Source organism: Salmo trutta, chromosome 27 (assembly GCF_901001165.1).
Source record: "Salmo trutta chromosome 27, fSalTru1.1, whole genome shotgun sequence".
Taxonomy (NCBI): domain Eukaryota; kingdom Metazoa; phylum Chordata; class Actinopteri; order Salmoniformes; family Salmonidae; genus Salmo; species Salmo trutta.
The window spans coordinates 13,827,277-13,855,072 of NC_042983.1; the positions used below are offsets into that span (position 1 = coordinate 13,827,277).

The following is a 27,796-nucleotide window of genomic DNA, read 5'->3' on the forward strand; positions in this document are numbered from 1 at the left end:
CCTCTCTCTCTCTCTCTCTCTCTCTCTCTCTCTCTGATAATTTGCATTCCACTCCGTCACTCTGACTGCTAAGTGCCACCTGGTTTACAGCCTAGCCTACTTGTTGCCTGGATGTCGCTAAAAAAACTAAATAAATGTTAAAGTTACATTTTTCCCCAGCATAATGTTGAATCAGTAAAGTTTTATGGTCCTATATGCAGTATAAGGAAGAGCGCACTTTAACTTCTGAGACCAGGCTAAGTCCAGTGGAGACCCATCATTCAGGGCAGGTGGGGTAGAGCCCCACCTGTTTTGAACCCCACATTTTTAGCAATTTAAAAAAATATATATGTTATTTTGGACTTAATACGTGTCACATATTAGTTTGCAAACAATGTGTCACGGCTGTCTGAAGAATGGGACCAAGGCGCAGCGTGTGTATCGTTCCACATTTTATTATAGCAGTGAAACTATGCAAGACATAAATAAACTAAAAAAACAAAAGCACAAACCGTGACGAAGCGGTGCAACATACACTAACTCAAAACAATCTCCCACAAAACCTAGTGGGAAAAACAACAACTTAAATATGATCCCCAATTAGAGACAATGATGACCAGCTGCTTCTAATTGGAGATCATCCCAAAAAACAACAACATAGAAATACAGAAACTAGAATCCCACATAGAAATACATAAACTAGACAAAAAAACCAACATAGAAAAAAGAAACTAGAACCAACATAGAAATAAATAAACTAGACAAAAACCCCTGTCACGCCCTGACCTACTCTACCATAGAAAATAAAAGCTTTCTATGGTCAGGACGTGACACAATGTAAAGAATATATATATAATTTTGTTAATAAAGCCGTATACAAACACGGTCTCTTTTTTATTTTGCAGGTGATTCAGTGGCGGTGGGGCAAGCCAGCAGAAAATATGGAGCGTTGCGCCATCATTTGGTCAGCGTTCTGTCACTCATGGGGACACTACATCACGGCCAAGTTTAAGGGTAGAGCTAGAAAATTCTAGCCACTTGGGTACTGCCATAAAATTACATTAGAAGTGTCCATCCAAGAAGGCTCAAGGTCATTGGCCACAGATAAAATTATGTCAAAACATGTTATATGTACAGTAGCTTTGATTGGACTGATGTTGACTCATGCCAACATCATACTTTCAAAATCTTAGCAAGCAGTCATCATCATGAATCAAATCAACAATCTACTGGCAAATCCCTTTTAATCCTTGTCATATGAAATCAAATCAAATCAAATGTTTTTTGTCACATGCGCCGAATACAACAGGTGTAGACCTTACAGTGAAATGCTTACTTACAAGCCCTTAACCAACCATGCAGTTTTAAGACAATACCCCCCCAAAAAAGTAAGAGATAAGAATAACAAATAATTAAAGAGCATCAGTAAATAACAATAGTGGGGCTATATACAAGGGGTACAAGTACAGAGTCAATGTGTGGGGGTAACATGTACATGTAGGTAGAGTTATTAAAGATAATAACAGAGAGTAGCAGCAGTGTCGAATGAAGGTGGGACGGGTGGGGCTGGGGGCAATGCAAATAGTCTGGGTAGACATTTGATTAGCTGTTCAGGAGTCTTATGGCTTGGGGGTAGAAGCTGTTTAGAAGCCTCTTGGACCTAGACTTTGAGCTCCGGTACCGCTTGCCATGCGGTAGCAGAGAGAACAGTCTATGACTAGGGTGGCTGGAGTCTTTGACAATTTTTAGGGCCGTCCTCTGACACCTCCTGGTATATAGGTCCTGGTGATGTGCTGGGCCGTACGCATTACCCTCTGTAGTGCCTTGCGGTCGGGGGCCGAGCAGTTGCCATACCAGGCAGTGATGCAACCCATCAGGATGCTCTCGATGGTGCAGCTGTGAAGACTTTTGAGGATCTGAGGACCCATGCCAAATCTTATCAGTCTCCTTAGGGGGAATAGGTTTTGTCATGACTGTCTTGGTGTGCTTGGACCATGTTAGTTTGTTGGTGATGTGGATTTCATGGCAACAGATGTGAGTGCTACGGGTCGGTAGTCATTTAGGCAGGTTACCTTAGTGTTCTTGGGCACAGGGACTATGGTGGTCTGCTTGTAACATGTTGGTATAACAGACTCAGACAAGGAGAGGTTGAAAATGTCAGTGAAGACACTTGCCAGTTGGTCAGTGAATGCTCTGTGTTCACGTCCTGGTAATCCATCTGGCCATGCGGCCTTATGAAATTTGACCTGTTTAAAGGTCTTACTCACATCGGCTCCGGAGATAATGATCACACAGTCGTCCGGAACAGCTGATGCTCTCATGCATGTTTCAGTGTTACTTGCCTCGAAGCGAGCATAAAAGTTATTTAGCTCGTCTGGTAGGCATGTGTCACTAGGCAGCTCTCGGCTGTGCTTCCCTTTGTAATCTGTAATAGTTTACAAGCCCTGCCACATCTGACGAGCATCAGAGCCGGTGTAGTACGATTCGATCTTAGTCCTGTATTGACGCTTTTCCTGTTTGATGGTTCATCGGAGGGTATGGCGGGATTTCTTTTAAGCTTCCAGGTTAGAGTCCCGCCCCTTGAAAGCGGCAGCTCTACCCTTTAGCTCAGTGCGAATGTTGCCTGTAATCCATGGCTTCTGGTTGGGGTATCTACGTACAGTCACTGTGGGGACGTCATCCTCAATGCACTTATTGATAAAGCCAGTCACTGATGTGGTGTACTGCTCAATGCCATCGGAAGAATCTCGGAACATATTCCAATCTGTGCTAGCAAAACAGTCCTGTAGTTTAGCATCTGCTTCAGCTGACCACTTTTTTATAGACTGAGTCACAAGCAAAAATAAAAGCAGGAAGCACCAGTAAGCAGGAATCAGGAGGATAGAATAATGGTCAGATTTGACAAATGGAGGACGAGGGAGAGCTTTGTACGCATCTCTGTGTGTGGAGTGAATCTGGTTGCACATTTAACATGCTGATAGAAATTAGGTAAAACTGATTTAAGTTTCCCTGTATTAAAATCCCCGGCCTCTTGGAGTGCCGTCCCTGGATGAGCGTTTTCCTGTTTGCTTTTGCGGTATACAGCTATTTGAGTGCGGTTTTAGTGCCAGTATTGGTCTGTGGTGGTATGTAGACAGCTACGAAAAATTCAGATGAAAACTCTCTAGGTAGATAGTGTGGTCTACAGCTTATCATGAGATACTCTACCTCAGGTGAGTAAAACCTCGAGACTTCCTTAGATATTGTACACCAGCTGTTGTTTACATCTATGCATAGGCCCCCGCCCCATGTCTTACCAGAGGCTGCTGTTCTATCCTGCCGATAGAGTGTATAACCCACAACTCGGTGAAACATAAGACATTACAGTTTTTAATGTCCCGTTGGTAGGATATACGTGCTTTCAGTTTGTCCCATTTATTTTCCAGCGATTGAACGTTAGCTAGCAGGACGGAAGGCAAAGGCAGATTAGCCACTCGTCGCCTGATCCTCACAGGGCACCCTAATCTTTTTCCGCGAAATCTCAGTTTCCTTCTCCAGCGAATGACAGGGGTGAGGGTCTGTTCGGGTGATTGAAGTATATCCTTCCCGTCCGACTCATTAAAGAAAAAGTATTTGTCCAATTCGAGGTGAGTAATCGCTGTTCTGATGTCCAGAAGCTCATAAGAGATGGTAGCAGCAACATTATGCACAAAACAAGTTACGAACAACGCGAAAAAAATAACACAATAGCATGGTTGGTTAAGAGCTGATAAGACGGTAGCCATCCCCTCTGGCGCCATCATGAAGAGAAATAATGAAGAGAAATTATAGATAAAACGTATCAGTGCTCATCAGCCATTGGACATAAACATTACACAACAAGTTGGAAATCGTAAATTCAACAATGAGTGGTTTGGAAGGAATCAGTGTGTGCTGGCATGATGATACATTCATTAAAATGACTTCTGTGTGTATGTGCTGTTATGTGTCTAGGCCTCTAGGCTTCCTCTAGTCTATGGCACAGCTTTCCCCTGTAACAACAAGAGAAATTGAAGAGATCGACCATCAACTTCACTTAAATGTTTTTTTATTTAAAGAGATGGGTGTATGTCTTTCTTATGATAGCCCCAGAAATAAATGATAAACATAAACAACAATTCCAAAACACTACACATTGAACTATTAAAAAAACATAAACTATTACAGTAGAAAAAAGTGTAATATTAATAGACATAAATATTAACTTAATACACACAAGTAAAATCAAATAAAACATTACTGTCCTTGAGAGGGTGTATGCTTATGAGATAATACATAATATGAACACCCACTCAAACATAACCAAATACTATACTATGGGAAGGAAGTGGAGTCCAAGTGCTTTGCAAGCAAAGAGCTTTTGTTAGATACAGTACAAACACCCAGTCATTGCAAACACCTCCCAGTCCTTTTCAACATAAAACCAACATTAAAATACTGTACATGCTGATCGCTGGGCTCAACCCAACACTTATGGAATGGAGACAGATAATGGTGGCTGTGTTCAGGCTTTATTCCAATAGGAAAACTTAACCCCTTTGTTCATGCAGTTCAAGGATCAGTTTGGAATGCAGCCGCTGTCTTACATTGACTCTGATCCAGCAGATTGTCTTGTGGTTAATGTTATAGTGGGGAAGGGTAACATATGCACTGATGTAACATGGCAACATTCAGACAGCAAGCCACCAATGTAAAATTCACTCCAAATGAACAGAAAAATGTTAATTGGAGTGGCTATATACATTCCTATGGAACCTTGTGTGCAAAGTAAATGTCCAACATTCTGTAAGCTGCATATGGAGATATAGCTCTGTGTAGAACAGGAATCAGCTGGAAGGCACTGAGCTGGACTGATTAACAGTATATTCACTTTGGAGATATAGTGTTCTTAGTTTTTTCTGACCTTACTGCATCCTACCTCTAAGCACAAGAGTTAAACAATGCTTACACAGAATGTACTGGAGTACTGGCGGTTCCATTTGTGCGTTAAGTGGTTGTCCGGTCCTTGGTTAAGGCATTCATTGCGATTGATGGACAGGAGTCTGATGAATTCTCTGATGATGGAGTCAGATGAATTCTCTCACAAGTTCTCTCCAGGTGGGTGTATGTGCATGTGTTTGTGTGTTTGTTTACTGGCTAGTTTCCTGTTTCTTGCTGCTGATCCAGTCAGTGTATTGTGTAACACGTGTGTACACCCCGGGTGTGTCTTTCTTCCCACAGCCATCTCCCCAGCTGATCAGCCCCATCAGAGTCATCCTCCCATCCTTGGGACAGACAAGTGGACCACCAGAGTCCCCCTGCAGAGGAGAGGAGGCGACGAGGGACATGGGTCAGTTGTGGTTCAGTCATGGTTCAGCGGTAGGCATACAGTTCCGTTTGATAAAGATTAGCAGTAGTACTAACATCCAACATGACACATACTTGTTTCAACCATACCAGCTAACTAGCTATTTAAGTGCTGAGTGTTGCAGAGAGTGTTTGGGGCTTAGGGCTGCATACTACGTGCCAAATGGCACCCTATTCCCTACATATATAGTGCACTACTATCGACAAATGCACTATATAGGGAATAGGGTGCCATTTGGGATGCAGGCAGAGGGTGTTAGGAGAGGGAAGAAAAAGCGCCCTCCTCACCTTGCAGGCATCGTCCAGACCCCGGGTGTCCCCGGCACACAGCATGTTGGAGGTGACCACACGTCCAGATAAGACATTAGGGACACAGCGGTCCTGAGGCCACAACCTCACGTGACCCCTCTTCACCCGCTCAGAGTACATCGCATCAACTATGGGGAGAGGGGAGGGTATTAGATTCATTCCTCAATGCACCTATAGCCTATAGAACATTGTTACATCTCTAGACTACATAAAAAAGATAGCAAGGGTTATCGTCAGAAGATACTGTATTAAATGTATGCATGTATTCCCTTAGGGCAGTGTTTCTTAATCCTGTAAAGGTTTAGTTTTTGCCCTAGCTAGCACTACACACCTGATTCCTCTTATCAACTCATCATCAACCATTTGATTAGAGGAATCAGGTGTGTAGTGCTAGGGCAAAAATAAAATGGCCCCCCTTTTGGGACCAGGATTAAAAAACACTGCCGTAGGTATTTAAAAATGATTCTGTGTGATTTAGGCTACAGAAAATAAACCATAGAACCAGTTTAAAAAAGAGATGAAGAATTCCAAGAAAAGGATGATGTCTGTCTTACACTCCTTCTCCTTGCCGTAGCCGGAGATCTCACACTCGGTCCAGTCGGGCATTACCAGGCCTGGGTCAGGCAGACAGGCGGGTAGGACCTCCGGTGAGTCCACAGCACACAGGCCAATATCACTCTTCAACTTCATCAAGACTGAGGGAGGAAGAGGATGTGGAGAGGGCACCGAGGAGGAGGGCCGGGAGAGAATGAGTGATTGTGCTATACTATGGTTTTAATGGCTCTTCAAATATGCTACATAATCATGTCATAGCCATATCATAACCATTAGTCATAAGCATGGTTATTATTAAGGATTGACGTGTCAGTGCTTAAAGACCCAAATGCAGCCGTTTTTATATCAAATAATTTCTGGGTGACAATTAAGTACCTTATCGTAATCATTTTCCATTACAATTGACAAAAAATGCTTTTTAGTAAAAAACTATTTCTCATGTGAGAATTTAGCTTGGACTGTCTGGGAGTGGTCTGAGTGAGGAGAGGAAAACTTAAAACTAGCTGTTATTGGCAGAGAAGTTTGGAACTCTCTTTGTTATTGGTCTATTAACCAATTTACCGCCTGGTGTTGTCACCAGGCAAGCCAAAACTCCCACCCATACAAACAGGCTGATTAGAAGGTCCTATATAAATTGTATTTTCAACCAGCAACTAACAGGAAATTACATTGATACATTTTTTTCATCAGCTTTTGTACAATATGATACAAAACACAGGAAAACTGAATTTTGACTGCACTGGGCCTTTAACATTGCATTGGCTCACCAATGTCGTTGTCAAAGTTTGTCTTGTTGTATTTCTCGTGGCTCCAGTACTTCTCCACCTCAAAGATCTGCTCACTGCTGGAGGAGTTCTTACGAAACGTCCTACCTAGAACCACCTGCAGCCGCTCTGGTTTAAACCTGACGGAGACAGCAGATCACTGAGTTACACCCATGTGGGTGGGTGTGCACTGCGTGCGTGGATGCGTGTGTATGTGTGTGAATGCGTACATGAGTGTGTGTAGTAGACATACCCGTCGTCGAAGCAGTGTGCAGCAGAGAGGACCCAGCAGGAGTCTATAAGGACCCCTCCACACAGGAAGAAATGTGCTTTGTTTCTGGGCCGGTACACGTTTATGGCTGCCTGCCACGGCTGCTCTGTGATGTCACTCGTCCGGGCTCCTCCCAGGATACGGAAGGAGGGGAGATTGTTGTCAGCACGCTGGCCACAGCTACCTACCCACGGGGGACGGCCTTTATATTAGATTTGTTTTTCTGTTTGTAGATAGAAAAACCTCAACATTCATGGGAAGGAGAGGTGAGGAGCCCAGGAGAGTGGGAGGTGTAGATGAGGAATAGAAGGAGAGTGGGAGGTGTGGAGGAGGAATAGAAGGAGAGTGGGAGGTGTGGAGGAGGAGAAACGCTGTGTAGAGGTGAATTGGATGTGTTATTTTGTGGCTGTCCTACCTCTGTTGTTGTTGTTGTTGGTGGGAGCCCTGGGGCCTAGAGTAGTAATGGTGGTTGGTCTCCTCGCTAAAAAACAAACAACAGATACTGTTCAGTATGACATTAGATATCAAGTACTCATACAGTGTGACTACAGTTGCAAGTGTATTTAATTTAACCTCCTACACATTTCACTCACTACAATCCTGACAGACATTGACTCATTGTCTTCTTAGTTATCATGTGCATTACAGTAAGCTACTGTAGGTAATGATGATGATGGAAATACTTGGCAGAAGAGACAGTGGCCATTTGACCAGCACATGAGAGGACAATGATGCGTATTGTGGCCGATATTATTGGAATGTAGTCATGGTAACAAGGTAACGGGGATACTCACGGCATTTGGTGATATCGCAGAGTTCCCAGGTCAGCTTCATGTTCTTGTAGACGTGACACCAGGGGCCAAGATCACCGTCTGGGTTCCTGTAAGAGAGCCAGAGGAGAGTCTATAAGTCAGTGTGTGTGTGTATATCAGTGGAGGCTGCTGAGGGGAGGACGGCTCATAATACGGAGCAAATGGAATCAAACACATTATTTATTTTATTTTTCATTTCACCTTTATTAAACCAGGTAGGCTAGTTGAGAACAAGTTCTCATTTACAACTGCGACTTGGCCAAGATAAAGCACAGCAGTTCGACACATACAACAACACAGAGTTACACATGGAATAAACAAAACATACAGTCAATAATACAGTAGAAAAAATAAAACAAAAAGTCTATGTACAGTGAGTGCAAATGAGGTAAGATAAGGGAGGTAAGGCAATAAATAGGCCATGGTGGCGAAGTAATTACAATATAGCAATTAGACACTGGAATGGTAGATGTGCAGAAGATTAATGTGCAAGTAGAGATACTGGGGTGCAAAGGAGCAAGATAAATAAATAAATACAGTATGGGGATGAGGTAGTTGGATGGGCTGTTTACAGATGGGCTATGTACAGGTGCAGTGATCTGTGAGGATGGAAACCATCCACTCATTCTGCTCCAGCCATTACCATGAGCCCGTCCTCCCCAATTAAGGTGCCACCAACCTCCTGTGGTGTATATGTGCGTGAGAGAGAGAGTTTGTGTACGTTTATGATCCTACCTGCAGAAGTTGTGACTCCCCAGCCCCAGCTGTCTGGCGTCAGACCTCCATGCATTGTAGAACTTGCGGGTGATGAGGGGTGAGTCCCAGGGAAGACAGCTGGAGCCCCTCTTAGTGACGGCAGCCGTCCCCCTGTACGTCTGCCCTGAGCCCTGCACACACTCCACTGGGCTCTGGTCTGGAAAAACACACAGGGTGAGGCGCAGATGAACTCAGATTTAATTTACTCTGTGGACCAAATAACGTTAGTCAGTAAAGCAACCTGGGTGCCAATCTGTTTTTGATTTAGCCTACTTGTCATAGTTTGGCAAGGCAACAATGTAACCAAATACCGGTATACTATAATGGTATCATAGTTAATCATGTTATTACCTGCTGGGCAGCTGGAGAGAGTACAGAACTCCCAGACTATTTGGTTTCCCTTGTAGACATAACACCATGGCTTAGTATCATTGTCTGGGTTCCTGAGAGAGAGAGAACAGGGGAGGGGAAAATTGATCTAGAAGGCTTGATTGTTGTGTGTGTGTGTGTGTGCGTGCGTGCGTGCGTGCGCGTGCGTGTATGTGTGTGTGTGCGTGCGTGCGTGTGTGTACCTGCAGAAGTTGTGGTTGCCCAGCCCCAGGCTGTTAGCCTCTGGTTTCTTGGCGGTGAACTTCTTCCCTCTGAGGGTGGTAGAGTTCCAGTTGATACACTCTGAGCCGATCCGACTGATACTCCACGTACCACGGTACCCTTTACCCTGGCCCACCACGCACTTCTCAGTGGTGTCTGTGGAGAGAGACAGAAATTAATCTATACAATCCAGCCATCCAAACACATAGGTTATGTCCCAAATGGCACCCCATTTCCTTAATCGCGCACTACTTTTGACCAGGGCACTAAGGATTCTGGTCCAAAGCAGAGCACTATGTCGGGAATAGGGTGCCATTTTGGACACCGTCATTGGTATCTATGAGGAACCACATCATAACAACCATGTTGATCTGATAGTCTCTCTGTGTGTCTGTCTAGCTGTCGTCCTTCATGGCATCCGCCTGTCATCCTGCGTCATGGTTACATGACTAAGGACTCATTCACACGTCTCTTCTGGGTTTTGGCTCCCTGATCTTATGGTATCCATGAAATGACACACGCATGAGTATTGATTAAACTCATTTAGAGAGTATACGGGTCTGGTTAGGCTCACTCAGAGTCATATGTGGAGAGTTTGGCCGCTGTGGTTTCAACAAATGACCATTGGTGAATGATGACACTGATAGATTACATCACATGATATGACTCTGGGCTCACTCATTTGGGTGTGGGCTCACTCATTTGGGTGTGACCGCACTCATTAAACAGTCAACATGTTATTTGGAATTTACATGTTGAATGTTGAGTGGGTAGGGTGTCTACAACGGCCTCCAAACGGAATAAAACAAACTGATTTATGTCAGCAAACCACTGGGTTTCATGGAGTTTCAGAATTTTTTCCCGGCTGGCCCACAGACCACAACTCCATAATCGCTATGAGCCATTGTAGTAGGATTGCATTCTACCATTTCCTGCGTGTCTACTGGTCTAATGATGATGGTAACCAAGATTACTACTAGATAGTCCTAGATAAGACTCAATAGCAGTGCAGCAGGGCACAGCCAAATTAGCCCGGGGCTAAGGTTGTGTTATTCCACTTATAGTGGTGCGATATAGTGCTAAATGAATCTATATAAAGACTAAGGGATAGAATGGAAACTGGTCATATCCCCTTGTTCTTGTTTTTCAGTAGTATATGGGCCCAGAGGAGAAGTATTTATTGACAGTGTAGTGTAGTGTGATCTCTGAACGTGTTCTACTTACTGATCTCACACTGGGCTCCTGTGAAGCCCGGTGGACACTGGCACAGGTAGTCAGAGGAGTAGACCGCTTCCTTACAGGTTCCCCCGTTGTAGCACCTTGACTGATAGCAGGCTACAGGGACGCAGGGAGGGAGATGGGGATGTAGAGAGCGATGGTTAGACACGTTGGATGTATTTCTTTTTTACACCTCTTCTCTTTCTCTAACAACAATAATGGCTGCAGCACAGACGAAGTGCCCACCTCTTATAACAAATGTCATGGACTCTTTAGCGTCGCAAATTCTCATCCTTTCCCTTTGTCAGAACAGCTTCAACCTCCAATTTCTCTGTTGACAGCGTACAACCTCACACAGGCGGAGAATATGGTAGTGATTTGTCTGTCATCAAGAGAGGGTGGTCACGCCTCACAGCGTTGTTCAGTGGGGGTGAAAGGACATGTTTATGGGAGGGTTTGTGCCAAGAGTGTTAAAACATGGTGAAAGTCACAATGGGTGAGTTTTCTAATGACTCTCCATCCTAGACTGCACCTTCTCTCTCCACGACACCAACCACTCTCCATTGTGGAGGAAGTAAGGAAACAGAAGAGAGAGAGGTACTGTAAATAGAGAGTGGCGAGATGGGGGCAGACAGACAGAGGGAGGGAGGTGGGGGTTCTGTTGATCCAACAAAGACAAACAGTGGAAAAGGAAGACTGGAAAAGAGAACAAGACACATACACAGACAGAAATTACAGGCTGAACAGTGTAGTAAGTCTGCCGCCCTAGACGGTGTGGGGGTTTGTGAGAGTGTGTGTGTTGGTCTGTATCTATATCTATGTGTAAGTGTATCTGTGTTTCCACTCACTGATGACGGGCACGTAGTGACAGCGCTCTCGTCCTTGTGATGCACAGCGGCAGTACTCCACACGCTGGCCCCTCCATCTCATCCATGTGTCCCCATAACCACGCACCGCAGCTGACTCCCCATCCACACAACGCGCTGAGACACACACACACACACACACACACATACACACACACACACACACACACACACACACACACAGATAGACAGACAGACAAACAGACACACACACACACACACACACACACACACAGGGACAGAGACAAAGACACAAAAACAGAGAGACAGACATACACACAGAGAGACACACACATGAGTCATTTACTACAAGAGAGACAGTAAGATTCAAAGACAAGGTGTAAGTGACACACAAACAAATGATTGATTGTAGCTAACAAGTGTGGAGAGAGGGACAGACGAGAGGGACAGACGAGAGGGACAGACGTGGGGTGTCAGAGGCTGAGGGTAGATTGACCCAGTTGTAGATGGCAGAGCGGGCGATCCAAGCTCACCTCTATAGTAGCGTGTCCCTCTCTTCGCGCGACGAAGCTCAATCTGCCACGGGAGAGGTAAGAGAAATGATCTCAAAGCTCCACAGTACGAACAAATACACATGTCTGCATGGCAACAGTAGTGATGAACTTAACTGTCTGCATGGCAACAGTAGTGATGAAGTTAACTGTCTGCATGGCAACAGTAGTGATGAAGTTAACTCTCTGCATGGCAACAGTAGTGATGAAGTTAACTGTCTGCATGGCAACAGTACTGATGACATTAACTGCCTGCATGGCAACAGTAGTGATGAAGTTAACTGTCTGCATGGCAACAGTACTGATGAAGTTAACTCTAGATGCAGATCTATGGTCAGTTTAGCATTTTCCACCTGATGCATTTTGAGAGGTTAAGCTGATCTTAGATCTGCACCAAAGGGCAACTTCTATATCTATCTGTAGCTGTGGTTTGTGCAGTGGGTGTGGTACCTACTTTGTCCGCTAGGGAGCAGCAGAGAGCTGACAGGAAGAGCAGCAGTCCCAATATTCTGGCCATGGTTGTGTCTTTGATCTTTTCTGCTGGAAAATAAATTAAAACATACATAAGTAAAGGTACTATTGAGCTATTTGAAAGAGACTGTTGGTTGTTTCAGGACAAGTCAAGTCATTGGGTTCAAAACATATCCTAGTGAACAATAGGTCCAACTAGCCGGATTCCACCCGGTTACGTAACCCTGCACCTTAGAGGCTGCTGCCCTATATACACATAGACTTGGAATCACTGGCCACTTTAATAATGGAACACTAGTCACTTTAATAATGTTTAAATAATGTTTACATTCTGCTTTACTCATCTCATTTGTATATACTGTATTCTAGTCAATGCCACTCCCACATTGCTCGATCTAATATTTATATATTTCTTAATTCCATTCTTTTACTTTTAGATTAGTGTGAATTGTTGTGAATTGTTAGATATTGCAGCACTGTTGGAGCTAGGAACACAAGCATTTCACTACACCCACAATAACATCTGCTAAATATATGAATGCGACCAATAAAATGTGATTTGATGTCACCATTATAATACTCTGATGTGTGTAGAGGACAGATAGACTCTTCAATACTAACCCTTCCTCAAACCCTAACCCTGACCTTTCCTTTGAGTAAGAGAAAGAGAGAGGTGGAATGTTTTGGGGAATTGGAGGGCATTGCTGATGGCTCTTCCGCTGCTCTGTCGTTCGCTACATACTGAAGTCTGAGACTGACTTCATTGAAGTCGTTTGTGGTGATGAGGTGCACAAGGGGCGTTTACAAAACAAAGTCATCAACGATTGGATCGTCTCTAACCAATCAGAATATCAAAGCCAATGACATATTGTCCAACTCTGGCCCAACCTATCAATGAATTCAGTCTCAGACTTCAGTATGTAGCGAACGACAGAGCAGTATTTGTTTCTGGACCAATCAGGCGGCCCCGAATGTTTTCACATTTGGTGGCCGGTGGGGGAGTTACTCAGATCCAAACTCATTACGGAGAAGAAACTAAGGTCCGTGGGCGTGGCTTAGCATTTGTGTGTGTGTGTGTGTGTGTGTGTGGAAGTCATACTGATGCCAACTGCATGTACAGTATCAGAATCAACAGAGTGAGTCTGTGTTTACGTTGGAAAGAACTTCGATGATGACAGAAAATGTATCCTGTAGTTTGATACATGGGGTGGCAGGTAGCCTAGTGTTTAGAGCGTTGGTCAATTAACCGAAATGTTGCTGGTTTGAATCCCAGAGCTGACAAGGTAAAAATATGTTGTTTTGCCCCTGAACAAGGCAGTTAACCCACTGTTCCCTGGTAGGCCGTCGTTGTAAATAAGAATTTGTTCTTAACTAACTTGCCTAGTTAAATAAAGGTTAAATAAAGAAAATGTTTCCTTTGTCCCTCTGCAGAACTTCTGCCCCTACCTCCTGCCCCATGTCCTCGTCTCACCTCCCTACTCATAACCATTGTCCGCTGTGTTTACAAGATTGTGCTCCCTCTGGGATAAACAGGATCGAGACCCTCTTCACTCTTTCTCTCTCCCTCCAGTGAATGAGTGTCTAACAGAGACCATAGCCCTTAATCCTAAGGAACAAAGAACAGTGTCAAACAACCTAAACACAGCCGGACAGGCAAGGGGAAGTCTAAAGAGCTGCGTATGAGTGTCTCTGAGTGTGTGAGCTCACAAAACATCGCCGAAGCCCTTTCCCAACATTCCAAGCCAGGGCAGTATGGAAGCGGTTCCTAAAGAGACGAGCAGATGTAGGGCGGGTAGAATGACTCACGACAACACAGAGAGATGAGGGGGGAAATGACCGGCAACTTTACAGAGTCTGACTCCAAAAAGCCTTTTTGCACTAGCGACTAACCACACAACACACTTAGTTTAAACTGACATTTATAACTTAGGTATTTATTAAATGTGTGGTGATGGTGGAGGTGTGATGATCGTGCTATTTGGCTCTGGATAAGAGTGTCTGCTAATGGAATTTTACATTTAGGTCATTTCGTAGACGCTCTTATCCAGAGCGCCATACAGTAAGTGCATTCAACTAGGGAAGGTAAGACAACCACATATCACAGTCATTGAAATTAAATAAACATTGGAGTAAAATGTGAATGAATCTACTTCTCTCTGTAAACATACATTTCAGATTGGAGATGCACTGCGAAACCCTGTTAGGAACCATTGCCTCTCTGTCAACTGTGACTAACCATGACTCAACCTTAGAGAGAGAGAGGGGGGAAGACAGAAGAAAGACAAAAGGTGAAAACCCTAGAAAGTTCAAGGAAGATGGAAAGAGTGAAAAGAGACTGAAGAAGACTCCGGCACTGTGGTCATTGGATGGGACCAAGTCCAACATATAAACTTCAGACGCACACACACACGCACCGCAGCCGGCTGGCGGTTGTCTGACTCATCATGTGTGTCTGACTGGGCTAATAGAGCTGTTGTTTTGATATAAATGAGGTCAAACTGCTACGCTGGCAAACACACACAGACACGGCTCAGGAATGTGAAGCTAATCAACTCACAAGACACAAAGACAAGATGTTCCTGGAAAAAAGACTCCCTGAGTCTTTCACTGGGATGACTGCAGGACTGTACTTGTGGAACTCACACACACACTCACATACTGTACACAAACAGAGAAGAGTACATATCCCTTCCAAGCCAGGTGTTTCTCAGCTGGAGGAAACCCCCAGGTGTTTTCAGGCTGTGTTTTCTATACCCTAGCTGAGCCTCTCTGGCAGAGCATGAGTTTTTCTCGCTGGGTTTAGTTTCCATCCCGGTTTCCTTGGTGCAGCTGTTCCGCTGTGTTCTGTTCTCTGTTTCCTACCGTCCCTCCCTCTAGTCTGTCAGACCAGGCCATATGTTTCCTGCTAACACTGAGCCTGTGTGTCCCATGTCACTCACTTTTATGTTTTATCTGTCACACACACATATACTTTTAGCAAAAAGGGTTCCAAAAGGGTTCTTTGGCTGTCCCCATAGGATAACCCTTTTTGGTTCCAGGTATAACCCTTTTTGGTTCCAGGGAAAACTCTTTTGGGTTCCATGTAGAACCCTCTGTAGAAAGGGTTTTACATGGAACCAAAAGGGTTCTACCTGTAGCCAAAAATAGTTATTCAAAGGGTTCTCTCATGGGGACAGCCGAGTAACCATTTTATTTTATTTTTATTTCACCTTTATTAAACCAGGTAGGCTAGTTGAGAACAAGTTCTCATTTACAATTGCGACCTGGCCAAGATAAAGCATAGCAATTCGACACATACAACAACACAGAGTTACACATGGAATAAACAAAACATACAGTCAATAATACAGTAAAACAAAAGAAAACAAAAAGTCTATATACAGTGAGTGCAAAGGAGGTAAGTTAAGGTAATAAATAGGCCATGGTGGCGAAGTAATTACAATATAGCAATTAAACACTGGAATGGTAGATGTGCAGAAGATGAATGTGCAAGTAGAGATACTGGGGTGCAAAGGAGCAAGATAAATAAATAAATACAGTATGGGGATGAGGTAGGTAGATAGATGGGCTGTTTACAGATGGGCTATGTACAGGTGCAGTGATCTGTGAGCTGCTCTGACAGCTGGTGCTTAAAGCTAGTGAGGGAGATATGAGTCTCCAGCTTCAGAGAGTTTTGCAGTCCGTTCCAGTCATTGGCAGCAGAGCACTGGAAGGAAAGACGACCAAAGGAGGAATTGGCTTTGGGGGTGACCAGTGAGATATACCTGCTGGAGCGCGTGCTAGGAGTGGGTGCTGCTATGGTGACCAGCGAGCAGAGATAAGGCGGGGCTTTACCTAGCAGAGACTTGTAGATAACCTGTAGCCAGTGGGTTTGGCGATGAGTATGAAGCGAGGGCCAACCAACGAGAGTGTACAGGTCGCAATGGTGAGTAGTGTATGGGGCTTTGGTAACAAAACGGATGGCACTGTGATAGACTGCATCCAGTTTGTTATGTTTTAGATAGCACCTTTTTTCTAAGAGTGTAGTCCTCATGTCCAGACCCACACACACGCTTAGTGCCCGTCTTCTATCATTAACATGTGTCTATTACACGCACGCACGCACACACACACACACACACACACGTGGGCACCCGTCACAAAGCGAGGCTGCCTCAGACACCACAGGATTATCAATTGCTGTTTGATAATCCCACAATGCGGTGTGTCTGTGTAGGACTGGTTTGTGGCCTGGCAATGATTCTACTAAACTAGCTCTTACAAGATCCAACACACACACGCACCCACACTAAAACACAAACACACATATACAGTTGCACAGCCCTATTTTGTTGGTAGCATTTTACAAGATAAAAAGGGGAAAAAAATTGCCATTTGTTTTTCTCTCGCTTTTAGTTAATGAGAGTTTAACTCATTTCCTAGCACGGATTAGGAGGCAATTGTCTGTCCCACCTAGTTAATTAGTGGTTTCTTCAGAAAAAGTTATGACCGTATATTCCCTTCAGACCCATGAGGGCCAGAGGAAACCTCTGCTCTCTTAGAAGATCAAGTATGAGTGTTGATGTGAATGAGAGACTGTTGAAGCCTGTTGTTGGAGTTTAGTCAGATACAGACTATCAACAGCATCAGCCTCATACCAGAACACTAAGGCTAATATTCAGACACACAAACTAATCAAACTCCCCCACAACAACCACATCACTATGCGGGTAACTCCCTAGCTTACTTTCCTGTCAGTGTTAAGTCATGCAGCAGACTTGGCGAAAAATTGTGATTCTGATTCTGATGACGCTAACAGAATTGTCTCGAAGTGCTGAGCACAGCTCCTACTCCCCCTGTCAGTCTGAGTGACGAGTCTACCTAGCCGACCTGTACAGTAAGGATGGGTGACGTGCTGACCAGTGACCACAGGAATGCTTCAGCAGGTAGATATTCAGACAGCGGCCATTTCACCTCTCAAGGGATATAAGGAAGTAAGGCTTAGGTGTTAGGGTCAGGGGTCGGTGTTTTACTTAACTCAGCACCGCAGTACACAGCACTCTAGTCAAACATCAGGACGATCATCAAACTGAATAAGGATGTTTTGAAATACTGATCTACAGCTGCTAGAGCGAGGATAAGAACTAACTAGAGGAAACAACTTTAAAGTATGCAGTTAAACAATAGTACTGATGTTGCTGATGGGAAAATATTATTTTCCCATACCAATAAATCTTAATGAATTGATTTGAAAAGAAGAAAATAGTTGTAGACAAGAGGGAACTGTGTGTGTATGTTATGGTGTATGGGACTGTGCATATATATGTGCCATAACACAGTTATAACAGAGTTTACTCTGCACTGAGGGAAACCAGGCAGCCATAGGAGTGATCTGATTAGCATCACATTGAACCAGAGTGAACTAGAATAATACGCACCTGTGGTTTGGTTCTAGCTAATTATCTTCCTTTCCTTCTCTTCCTAGGTTTGGTTCCAATACTCTAAAATAGTCTTATTTTCCATGTCTGTAACGTGGTGCGCTGAGAGTCAGGAAGCAAGTCCAGGGAGTGAGTGTTTTAATAAATAAACGTAACATAATACAAAACAAGAAACATGAACAACGCACAGACATGAAATTGAAACAGAAACAATAAGGCCTGGGGAAGGAACCAAAGGGAGTGACATATATAGGGCAGGTAATCAGGGAAGTGATGGAGTCCAGCGGAGTCTGATGACGCGCAGGTGCACATAACGATGGTGACAGGTGTGCGCCATAACGAGCAGCCTGGTGACCTAGAGGCCAGAGAGGGTGCACCCGCGACAATGTCTCGTCATTACTTTTTGTGGACGAGACACTGGATAGGTTATGCCCACACTATCATAAGGACTATACTAAGTTATTAACTGCGTCATAATAATGATATAACACATGTCATGAAAGCTGATGTCTGCCTTTGACAACTGACCTAACACTGTGATGACACTATGTGTTACTTAGGTATGGTAAGCTACTTGGCTGGAGCTATGCCTGCTATATCGGGGTCTTTATCTAAACCCCTCTAAAGGGGGTCTGGTGTGGGGGTCTACTACAGAGGGGCCATTGTGGTCTTTCATGCCCACTCTACACATGGTCTGTGTGCCAAATGGCACCCTATTCCCTATTTAGTGCACTACTAGGGCTCTGGACAAAAGTAGTGCACTAAATAGGAAATAGGGTACAATTTGGGATGTAACCACGGTATAACACCTGCTCTGTTCATCAGAGAGATGGTGAACGTAGCCACAGAAAAACATTCCGGTTTAGAGAGAGGGAAGGGGGAGAAGAGGGAGAGAACAAAGATGAGAAGAAAAAGTAGAGATTCAGGCGAAAGAGACAGGAGCAACATAAGAGAAAAAAGGGTAGAGAGAATGAGGGAAAAGTGACAAAGTAACAGAATACAAAGAGGGGAAAGAAAACCCCTGAAGTCAGCAGAGTAGTAAATGAGTCGACCGCAGCTAGCTGTATGGAGAGAATAGTTGAGTCATCAACCGTAGGCTGCGGAGAGAAAGGGTAGAGGAAATAGGGAGGAAGGGATGGACCAATGGATGGATAGATAGAGAGATTATACATAAAGAGCAATCAGATCACATTTTAAAATTAGACATATCGAATAGAGCACCCACTGTCTAACAAATGAAACCCACTAAACATATCACTCTATGACCAGACAGACTGGCCGACCAGTGACTCATGACCTGTGAATCAGACGGAGCACTGAGTGGACCCCTGGCCTGAACCACCAGCCAACCCAGCCGCCACACAATTCCTGGTGACGCAACACACTACAATACTCACTAACAGACTACAATACTCATTCAGAGCAAAGAATGCACTAAATGCACTGATCCGTAAGCAATGATCTGGGATCAACTTGTTACTAAGCAACATAGCTGAGTTTGGACTACTATGCGGCCCCTTAATCGTCAGCCGGTTCCTGGAAGGGACCCTGACCTGATGGGGGTGCATGTGAACCACCTCATGTTTGTCTCGTTCATTCACAGTGTATCCGAGGACACTAAGAGTGTGCTGTAGTACTGAGAGATGCTGTCCAGAGGATTTCCCAAGTTAAGAGAGCTGCTTAAAGCGTACAACTATATACACAGCTAGTCAGACACAAGGTGGAACCAACACACGCACACATACAGTTGAAATCGGAAGTTTACATACTTAGGTTGGAGTCATTCAAATTTGTTTTTCAATCTCTCCACACATTTCTTGCTAACAAACTATAGTTTTGTCAAGTCGGTTAGGACATCTACTTTGTGCATGACACAAGTCATGTTTCCAACAATTGTTTACAGACAGATTATTTCACTTATAAGTCACTGTATCACAATTCCAGTGGGTCAGAAGTTTACATACACTAAGTTGACAGTGCCTTTAAACAGCTTGGAAAATTCCAGAAAATTATGTCATGGCTTTAGAAGCTTCTAATTCACATCATTTGAGTCAATTGGAGGTGTACCTGTGGATGTATTTCAAGGCCTACCTTCAAACTCAGTGCCTCTTTGCTCTACATTATGGGAAAATCAGCCAAGACCTCAGAAAAAAACTGTAGACCTCCACAAGTCTGGTTCATCCTTGGGAGCAATTTCCAAATGCCTGAAAGTACCACGTTCATCCATACAAACAATAGTATGCAAGTATAAACACCATGGGACCACGCAGCCGTCATACTGGGTCGGCAGGGTAGCCTAGTGGTTAGAGCGTTGGACTAGTAACCGAAAGTGTTGCAGGTTCGAATCCCCGAGCTGACAAGGTACAAATCTGTCTTTCTGCCCTTGAACAAGGCAGTTAACCCACTGTTCTTTGGCTGTCATTGAAAATAAGAATTTGTTCTTAACTGACTTGCCTAGTTAAAAAAGGGTAAAATAAATGAATACCACTCAGGAAGGAGATGTGTTCTGTCTCCTAGAGATGAATGTACTTTGGTGCGCAAATCAATCCCAGAACAACAGCAAAGGACCTTGTGAAGATGCTGGAGGAAACAGGTACAAAAGTATCTATATCCACAGTAAAACAAGTCTTATATCAACATAACCTGAAAAGCCGCTCAGCAAGGAAGAAGGCAACTGCTTCAAAACCGCCATAAAAAAGCCTACGGTTTGCAACCGCACATGGGGACAAAGATCATACTTTTGGAGAAATGTCCTCTGGTCTGTTGAAACAAAAATAGAACTGTTTGGCCATAATGACCATCGTTATGTTTGGAGGAAAAAGGGGGATGCTTGCAAGCCGAAGAACACCATCCCAACCGTGAAGCACGGGGGGTGCTTTGCTGCAGGAGGGACTGGTGCACTTCACAAAATAGATGGCATCATGAGGTAGGAAAAGTATGTGGATATATTGAAGCAACATCTCAAGACATCAGTCAGGAAGTTAAAGCGTGGTCGCAAATGGGTCTCCCAAATGGACAATGACCCCAAGCATACTTCCAAAGTTGTGGCAAAATGGTTTAAGGACAACAAAGTCAAGGTATTGGAGTGGCCATCACAAAGCCCTGACCTCAATCCTTTGGAAAATTTGTGGGCAGAACTGAAAAAGCATGTGTGAGCAAGGAGGCCTACAAACACGACTCAATTACACCAGCTCTGTCAGGAGGAATGGGCCAAAATTCACCCAACGTAATGTGGGAAGCTTGTGGAAGACTACCCGAAATGTTTGACCCAAGTTAAACAATTTAAAGGCAATGCTACCAAATACTAATTGAGTGTATGTAAACTTCTGACCCTCTGGGAATGTGATGAAAGAAATAAAAGCTGAAATAAATCATTCTCTCTTCTATTATTCTGACATTTCACATTCTTAAAATAAAGTGGTGATCCTAACTGACCTAAGACAGGCAATTTTTATTGGATTAAATGTCAGGAATTGTGAAAAACTGAGTTTAAATGTATTTGGCTAAGGTGTATGTAAACTTCCGACTTCAACTGTACACACACAGCTACCTCCGGGGAACCACATTCCAAGAAACATTTTCTCAGTGTAATCTCTGTCCTGTTATCTGAAATAACACTGATTCACAACTGCTTCACTTGTTACAACTATTTGCAACAAGAAGTTTTAGAATGACCTCATTTTAGAGCTGTTGATTACTGAGAGAACTGATGGATGATGAAATGAGAGCGGGATAGTGAGATGAACACTGGAGAGAGAGGTGGGAGAGAGATGACGGTATGACACAGAATGTGAGGGGAGTATTAGGTTGAGAGAGAGGGATAGAGAGCGAAGAATGGAGAGAGAGGTGGAGGGATGGCGAGAGAGGGGGAGGGATGAGCGAGAACAATGACATTAGTGAAAGAATACATGAGTATCAGGTGGAGAAAGGGATAAAGAGAGATGAATGGAGAGAGAGAGGTGGAGGGACGGAGAAAGAGAGATGAGTTTGGGTGTGAAAGATTTGTGATAGAAGGGGAGAGGAATGTGGGAGAGAGAGATGTGGCAGGGAATGGTCAGCAGTAGTTGTTTTGAGCAGTGAGAAAGCACTAATAGGTGAATTCCTTTTGACTGACTAACTCTGTCACTCCCAACATAGCCTACATGTGCCAAGGTGCGGAGACATCCACCATCAGGTGACAAGAATGGCATAGACCTGAAATACATGAGAGCTATATACTGTGTAAGTAATGGAGCATAACTAGCCTAGAGTGTAAATATCCGCTTGCCATTTACACCCTTAACTGATCCAAATTCCCATAGGACCAGACCTGGGTTTAAATACTATTTCAAATATCTCAATTACTTTTACATACATTTCGAATGAAGTATTCAGATATTTTTTATTTGAAAAGACAAGTAGTTGAATATCGGAATGTATTTGGAAATACACCTGTAAAGTATTTGAAAATACTCAAATACACTGACTAAATTACATTCCCATGCATGTAACCCAGGTATTTGAAAATGTTATTTGAAAATACTTTCTTTACAAATAACCATTCAAATACTAAAATAAAAGTATTTGTTTTGGACTGCTTATTTTAAAATACTGAAATACACAGAAAAAAACATATTTTAAATACCTCAAATACATACGTATTGGAACCCAGGTCTCCATAGGACATACAGTAGTTTATAAACCAAATCTAGATGTAATTGAATTGGTCCATATTCCTGATAAATAAATTAAGGGAAACACTAAAGTATAGATTCAACTATGTAATCTCATCTATAGATAAGATAAATAAAAACATTTCTAAGCATCAAAACTACAACCTGTGAGAAACTGCTATAATGAGTTAATTATAATTAGCCTACCTATGCATTCAAATTAAAACTATGTACAAAGGCAAAGCATGGAAAAACTCGATTAAAAAACGTGAAATTAAAATGTTAAATGTTAATTGAAATTTGATTTGACATTCCATTTGAGTACAGTAACGTTATTACTGAAATCCTTTGGCATTCCATTAGAAATCAACTGTTATTTAGCGGACTAAATCCACTCCATGGTGAAGGAAGTATGCTTGCTATACATAAATAATCAGCAAAATGTTGTAGTCTAATGCAATCACTTCTACAAAAGCCTAAACACCAACTGAAATCTGGAAAACAGAAGGCAACGTGGTTGTATTGACATCCATATCCTTACCTTGTCCTTGTGTATGGTATGTTCCTAGTCCTCAATATCCCTCTTGTGACAATTGGGTTCGGGGGTCCAGAGCGGGTTGACGATGAGGTGTGATCGCTGCTCTGCTTCTCTCGGTTTTTATCCGAGCCTCTTGTTTTATTGCGGAAGAGGGAGGGTTCTTTGGAAATGATCGAGCCCAGAGAGGCAGGCTTGCCCGATGATGATGCGGTTTGGGCGGGTATCTGGGTTGGCTCCGGATTAGAGCATATAAGCAACTGATAACGGATAGCGTATAATAGCCAGAGTATGAGGTCAGCGTCAATGAGGTAATCAGAATTCACAACGTGAGTTATTGCCACTCGATATGTTGAGTCACCTCTGTTGAAAACGTAGATTTTTATATTGTTACTATACATGATTTGACTATTTCCAGAGGCATTGGTCTGTCTGTCTGTCTGTCTGTGTGTGTGTGTGTGTAGCTCTCTGACATCCCACAATCCCCTGTCTTGACCCATCCCATCCTCAGGAAGTCTGTCAATCACCCAGTCACCAGGGCCCGTTTTTTTTTTAAATACATTGAAATAGAATGAGTAGAACGGACAACTCATTGACTTGAATGGGGATCCCTGTTCTATTCATTCTATTTCCATGCCATTTAACCCTATCCGATACCCGAAATCCAGATAGATAACATTTGAAAAACTTGGTCCTGAATAGCAACTCATTCAATAGAAATTGAACAACAGAAATTGTAATTCTACAGCTTCTTCATTGCAACTCCACTTTAGGGGCTGCTACAAAGACTTCAAAACATTGTCCTTGTGTGCTGTTATGGGGAATATGGCTGAAGTTGTTTAACTTTTATTCAACTGGGAGAGGAAACTATTTTTATGGACTAATTTAGTGGTGGGGGAAGTTAATTGAACATGTCGTTGTCAACTCCATCTCTGTTAGATTAGTGTGGAGTCACCAGGGTTTGATGAGGAAACACACGCATACATTTGCAGTACACACACACATACACACACTTACAGTACACACACGTTTGTCACTGATTGTGTCACGTTACGGTTGTGCTCGTACTACTTGATGAATAAGGATGCAATTATAACCAAGTCATGTCAACAAAATAATTATCTGTAATTAATGCAATGCGATGACCACAATGCCAATGCAATGAAACAGTTTTGACCCCCTTTTTGAGGCATGTAGCGCACGCAACGCAACATGAATCTAGGGTTTGGTGCACAATTTTGTACTAATCTTAGTGAAGGTATTAGGCCTACAACTCAGGTTTTTGTTAGTTTAAGGCATGCACATCTGGAACTATATCAAGTTACAGCTATACACTTTTACCTCTACTACGATGTATAGTTTTGTGTATAGCAGAGTTAACTTACGCCAAAGGCAACTGTACTGTAATTATGACATTACTAGGCCTTTTTACAAAACCCCATATTGAGCCAACAGGACCAGGAAACAACACCATTTTTAGTAAATGTAAACAGGAAATAGTTTCTCTAAACATAGGCCACTCAGTTAGAGGCTCTATGCACATACAAAGCACACGTCACAAGTGTAAAAACTTTTGTCTACGTCATATGCGTGGAGTTTTTGTACATAAATAAAAGCATATGTACAGAATGGTATGAACCACAGTGAGGGTGCAAATCAGCCAGATGTGGGAAGGATGTTTCATGTTGTTGTTGATCTGAAATGTGATGACATTTTCATTACAAACAAGTAGAATTCTTTTTGATGACACTATTCTGGAAAAACTGAGCTTTTGAGTGCCAAGAATCTGTTGCCACAGTCATTGCATGGGGAATACATCAGGTGGCGACACTTCTATGTGACACTCATCCCCCTCAACTGACAAATCATTATGCTATTTGACTTAAGGCAATGTCATTGCATAGCATAGTGAACATGATACCAATAGGTTTTTACCAGGATTACTTACACTCTTAGAAAAAAAGGTGCTATCTAGAACCTAAAAGTATTTTTCGGCTGTCCCATAGGATAATCCTTTGAAGAACCCTTTCTGGTTCCAGGTAGAACGCTTTTGTCAACCTGGACTCAGGGGTAGACGTAGCATAGTAAATATAAATCCGGGGAACCCCAATTAGTATGACATGTTACGTTTTGTACGGTATGTATTCATATTTTATTTTAATTGTTTTATTTCACCTTTATTTAACCAGGTAGGCTAGTTAAGAACAAGTTCTCATTTACAACTGCGACCTGGCCAAGATAAAGCAAAGCAGTGTGACACAAACAACATCACAGAGCTACACATGGAATAAACAAACATACAGTCAATAACACAATAGAAAAAAAGTATATATACAGTGTGTGCAAATGAGGTAAGCTAAGGGAGGTAAGGCAATAAATAGGCCATAGTGGCGAAATAATTACAATTTAGCAATTAAACACTGGAGTGATAGATATGCAGAAGATGAATGTGCAAGTAGAGATACTGGGGTGCAAAGGAGCAACAACAAAAAAACAGTATGGGGATGAGGTCGTTGGATTGGCTATTTACAGATGGGCTATGTACAGGTGCAGTGATTTGTGAGCTGCTCAGACAGCTGGTGCTTATAAGTTAGTGAGGGAGATATGAGTCTCCAGTTTCAGTGATTTTTACAATTCGTTCCAGTCATTGGCAGCAGAGAACTGGAAGGCAAGGCGGCCAAATGAGGAATTGGCTTTAGGGGTGACCAATGAAATATACCTGCTGGAGCGCGTGCTACAGGTGGGTGCTGCTATGGTGACCAGTGAATATGGTGCGAGGGCCAGCCAACGAGAGCATACAGGTCGCAGTGGTGGGTAGTATATGGGGCTTTGGTGACAAAACGGATGGCACTGTGATAGACTGCATCCAATTTTCTGAGTAGAGTTGATCCAATATGTGGATGTCCATCAATGGTATGATATGTTACGAATGACAATTTGTATGATATGTTACGAATTCCAATTTATTTTGGCTAATGTTAGATAGGCGACTAACGTTTCAATTAGCTAGGTGGATAATGTTAGCTAGGCCAGGGGTTAGGCTTAGGGGTTAAAGGGATACTTTGGGATTTGGTGATTTTGGGTAATTTCCTCCTTACCCAGAGTCAGACAAACTCATGGATACCATTTTTATGTCTCTGCAGTTTGAAGGAAGTTGAAAGTAGCATATCGTTAGCTTAGGGCAATTGCTGAAAGTCAATTTGTACTGTATGTACTAGCCAGCTCCTCTCAAAAGCAGAGAAATAGACATTCCAACAAATCCAAATCTGTGTGGCTCACACTTTGCACGCTCAGTATTCTTAACAAGTATATATTAGATTATACAATTTTTTAAATAATTTTTTTCATTATTTTTTTATTCTCCAAACTGTGTTTTTCTGTCACACCCTGATCTTTTTCACCTGCCTTTGTGCTTGTCTCCACCCCCTCCAGGTGTCGCCCATCTCCCACATCTTGTCTTTTTTTTGTTTTCTTAAAAAAAAATGTTTTATTTAATTTTTAACCTTTATTTAACTAGGAATGTCAGTTAAGAACAAATTGTTATTTACAATGACAGCCTACCCCGGCCAAACCAGACGACGCTGGGTCAATTGTGCGCACCAATTGGGACTCCCAATCAGGGCCAGATGTGATGCAGCCTGGATTCAAACCAGGTACTGCAGTGACAGCTCTTACACTGAGATGCAGTGTCTAAGACCACTGCGCCACTCAGGAGCCCAATTATCCCCAGTGTATTTATACCTGTATTCTCTGTTTGTCTGTTGCCAGTTTGTTTTGTTCGTCAAGCCTACCAGCGTTTTTCCACTTGCTCCTGTCCTTTTCTAGTTCCTGTTTTCTAGTTTTCCCGGTTTTGACCATTCTGCCTGCCCTGAGCCTTCCTGTCGTTCTGTACCTTGTCACACCACCCTGGATCATTGACCTCTGGCTGCCCTGACCCTGAGACTGCCTGCCGTTCTGTACCTTATGGACTCTGATCTGGATTACTGACCTCTGCCTGCCCTTGACCTGTCGTTTTGCCTGCCCCCTGTTCTAGTAATAAACTTTTGTTACTTCGACACTGTCTGCAACTGGGTCTTCTCCTGAAACGTGATAATTTCATTAATCCGCTGTGATGATGGGCGCAAGAATAAGTTGTGTTCGAGTGTAAACACAGTTGGCCAACTGACATAGCAGGACAGTGGCAGTTTTGAACGAGTTCACTAGATATCAACCCTTACAAAAAAAGATTGCGGTTTTGAAACTTCAATAACTGCGGTCAACTGTGGTATTTTGGACACAGTAATTGCAGAATAACTTCAGTGTACTGCATTTGAACTGCAGTTACACTGAAAAATTACTGCAGTAAAAAAAATTGTGTTATTATTTGCAGCATACTGCAGTTATACTGCACTCTAACTGCAGTTATACTTCAGTGTACTGCTATCTTTATTTGTAAGGAAGTAAGCAAAGTGTGGAAGAGTACATCGGCAGACACGTCAAAAGCAATATTTTTACCTAGTAACCGTGACTGAAGATTGTTGACACTGCTGGACGTATTTTCAAGCAATTCAATAGCCTACGTTAGCCCACGTAGCTACCTACAGTGCCTTCAGAAAGTATTCACACCCATTTACTTTTTCCACATTTTGTTGTGTTACAGCCTGAATTTCAAATTTATTAAATTCAGATTTTTTGGGGCACTGGCCTACACAAAATACCCCATAATGTAAAAGTGGAATAATGTG

At 43.0% G+C, this 27,796-nt stretch overlaps 1 protein-coding gene across 5 annotated transcripts; it reads right to left on the reverse strand.

Moving 5' to 3' along the window:
* Nucleotides 1-4,028: 4,028 nt before the first annotated feature.
* On the reverse strand, nucleotides 4,029-23,219 carry LOC115164351 (tissue-type plasminogen activator). 5 transcript variants are annotated; one of them, XM_029716746.1, is made up of 15 exons: nucleotides 23,079-23,219; nucleotides 12,452-12,534; nucleotides 11,980-12,022; nucleotides 11,468-11,602; nucleotides 10,626-10,736; nucleotides 9,383-9,557; nucleotides 9,162-9,253; nucleotides 8,790-8,967; nucleotides 8,037-8,122; nucleotides 7,658-7,723; nucleotides 7,225-7,426; nucleotides 6,975-7,111; nucleotides 6,207-6,347; nucleotides 5,632-5,780; nucleotides 4,029-5,294 (listed from the first exon to the last, which is right to left on the reverse strand). In XM_029716746.1, the coding sequence occupies exons 2-15, from the start codon at nucleotides 12,512-12,514 to the stop codon at nucleotides 5,127-5,129; spliced, it is 1,746 nt and encodes a 581-aa protein (XP_029572606.1). In that variant the 5' UTR covers nucleotides 12,515-12,534; nucleotides 23,079-23,219; the 3' UTR covers nucleotides 4,029-5,126. The 5 variants fall into 5 exon arrangements, with proteins under 5 accessions (XP_029572606.1, XP_029572604.1, XP_029572607.1 ...); XM_029716744.1 differs by having other exon boundaries at nucleotides 12,452-12,537; nucleotides 23,079-23,218; XM_029716747.1 differs by lacking the exon at nucleotides 11,468-11,602 and having other exon boundaries at nucleotides 12,452-12,537.
* Between the last annotated feature and the right edge of the window lie 4,577 nt (nucleotides 23,220-27,796).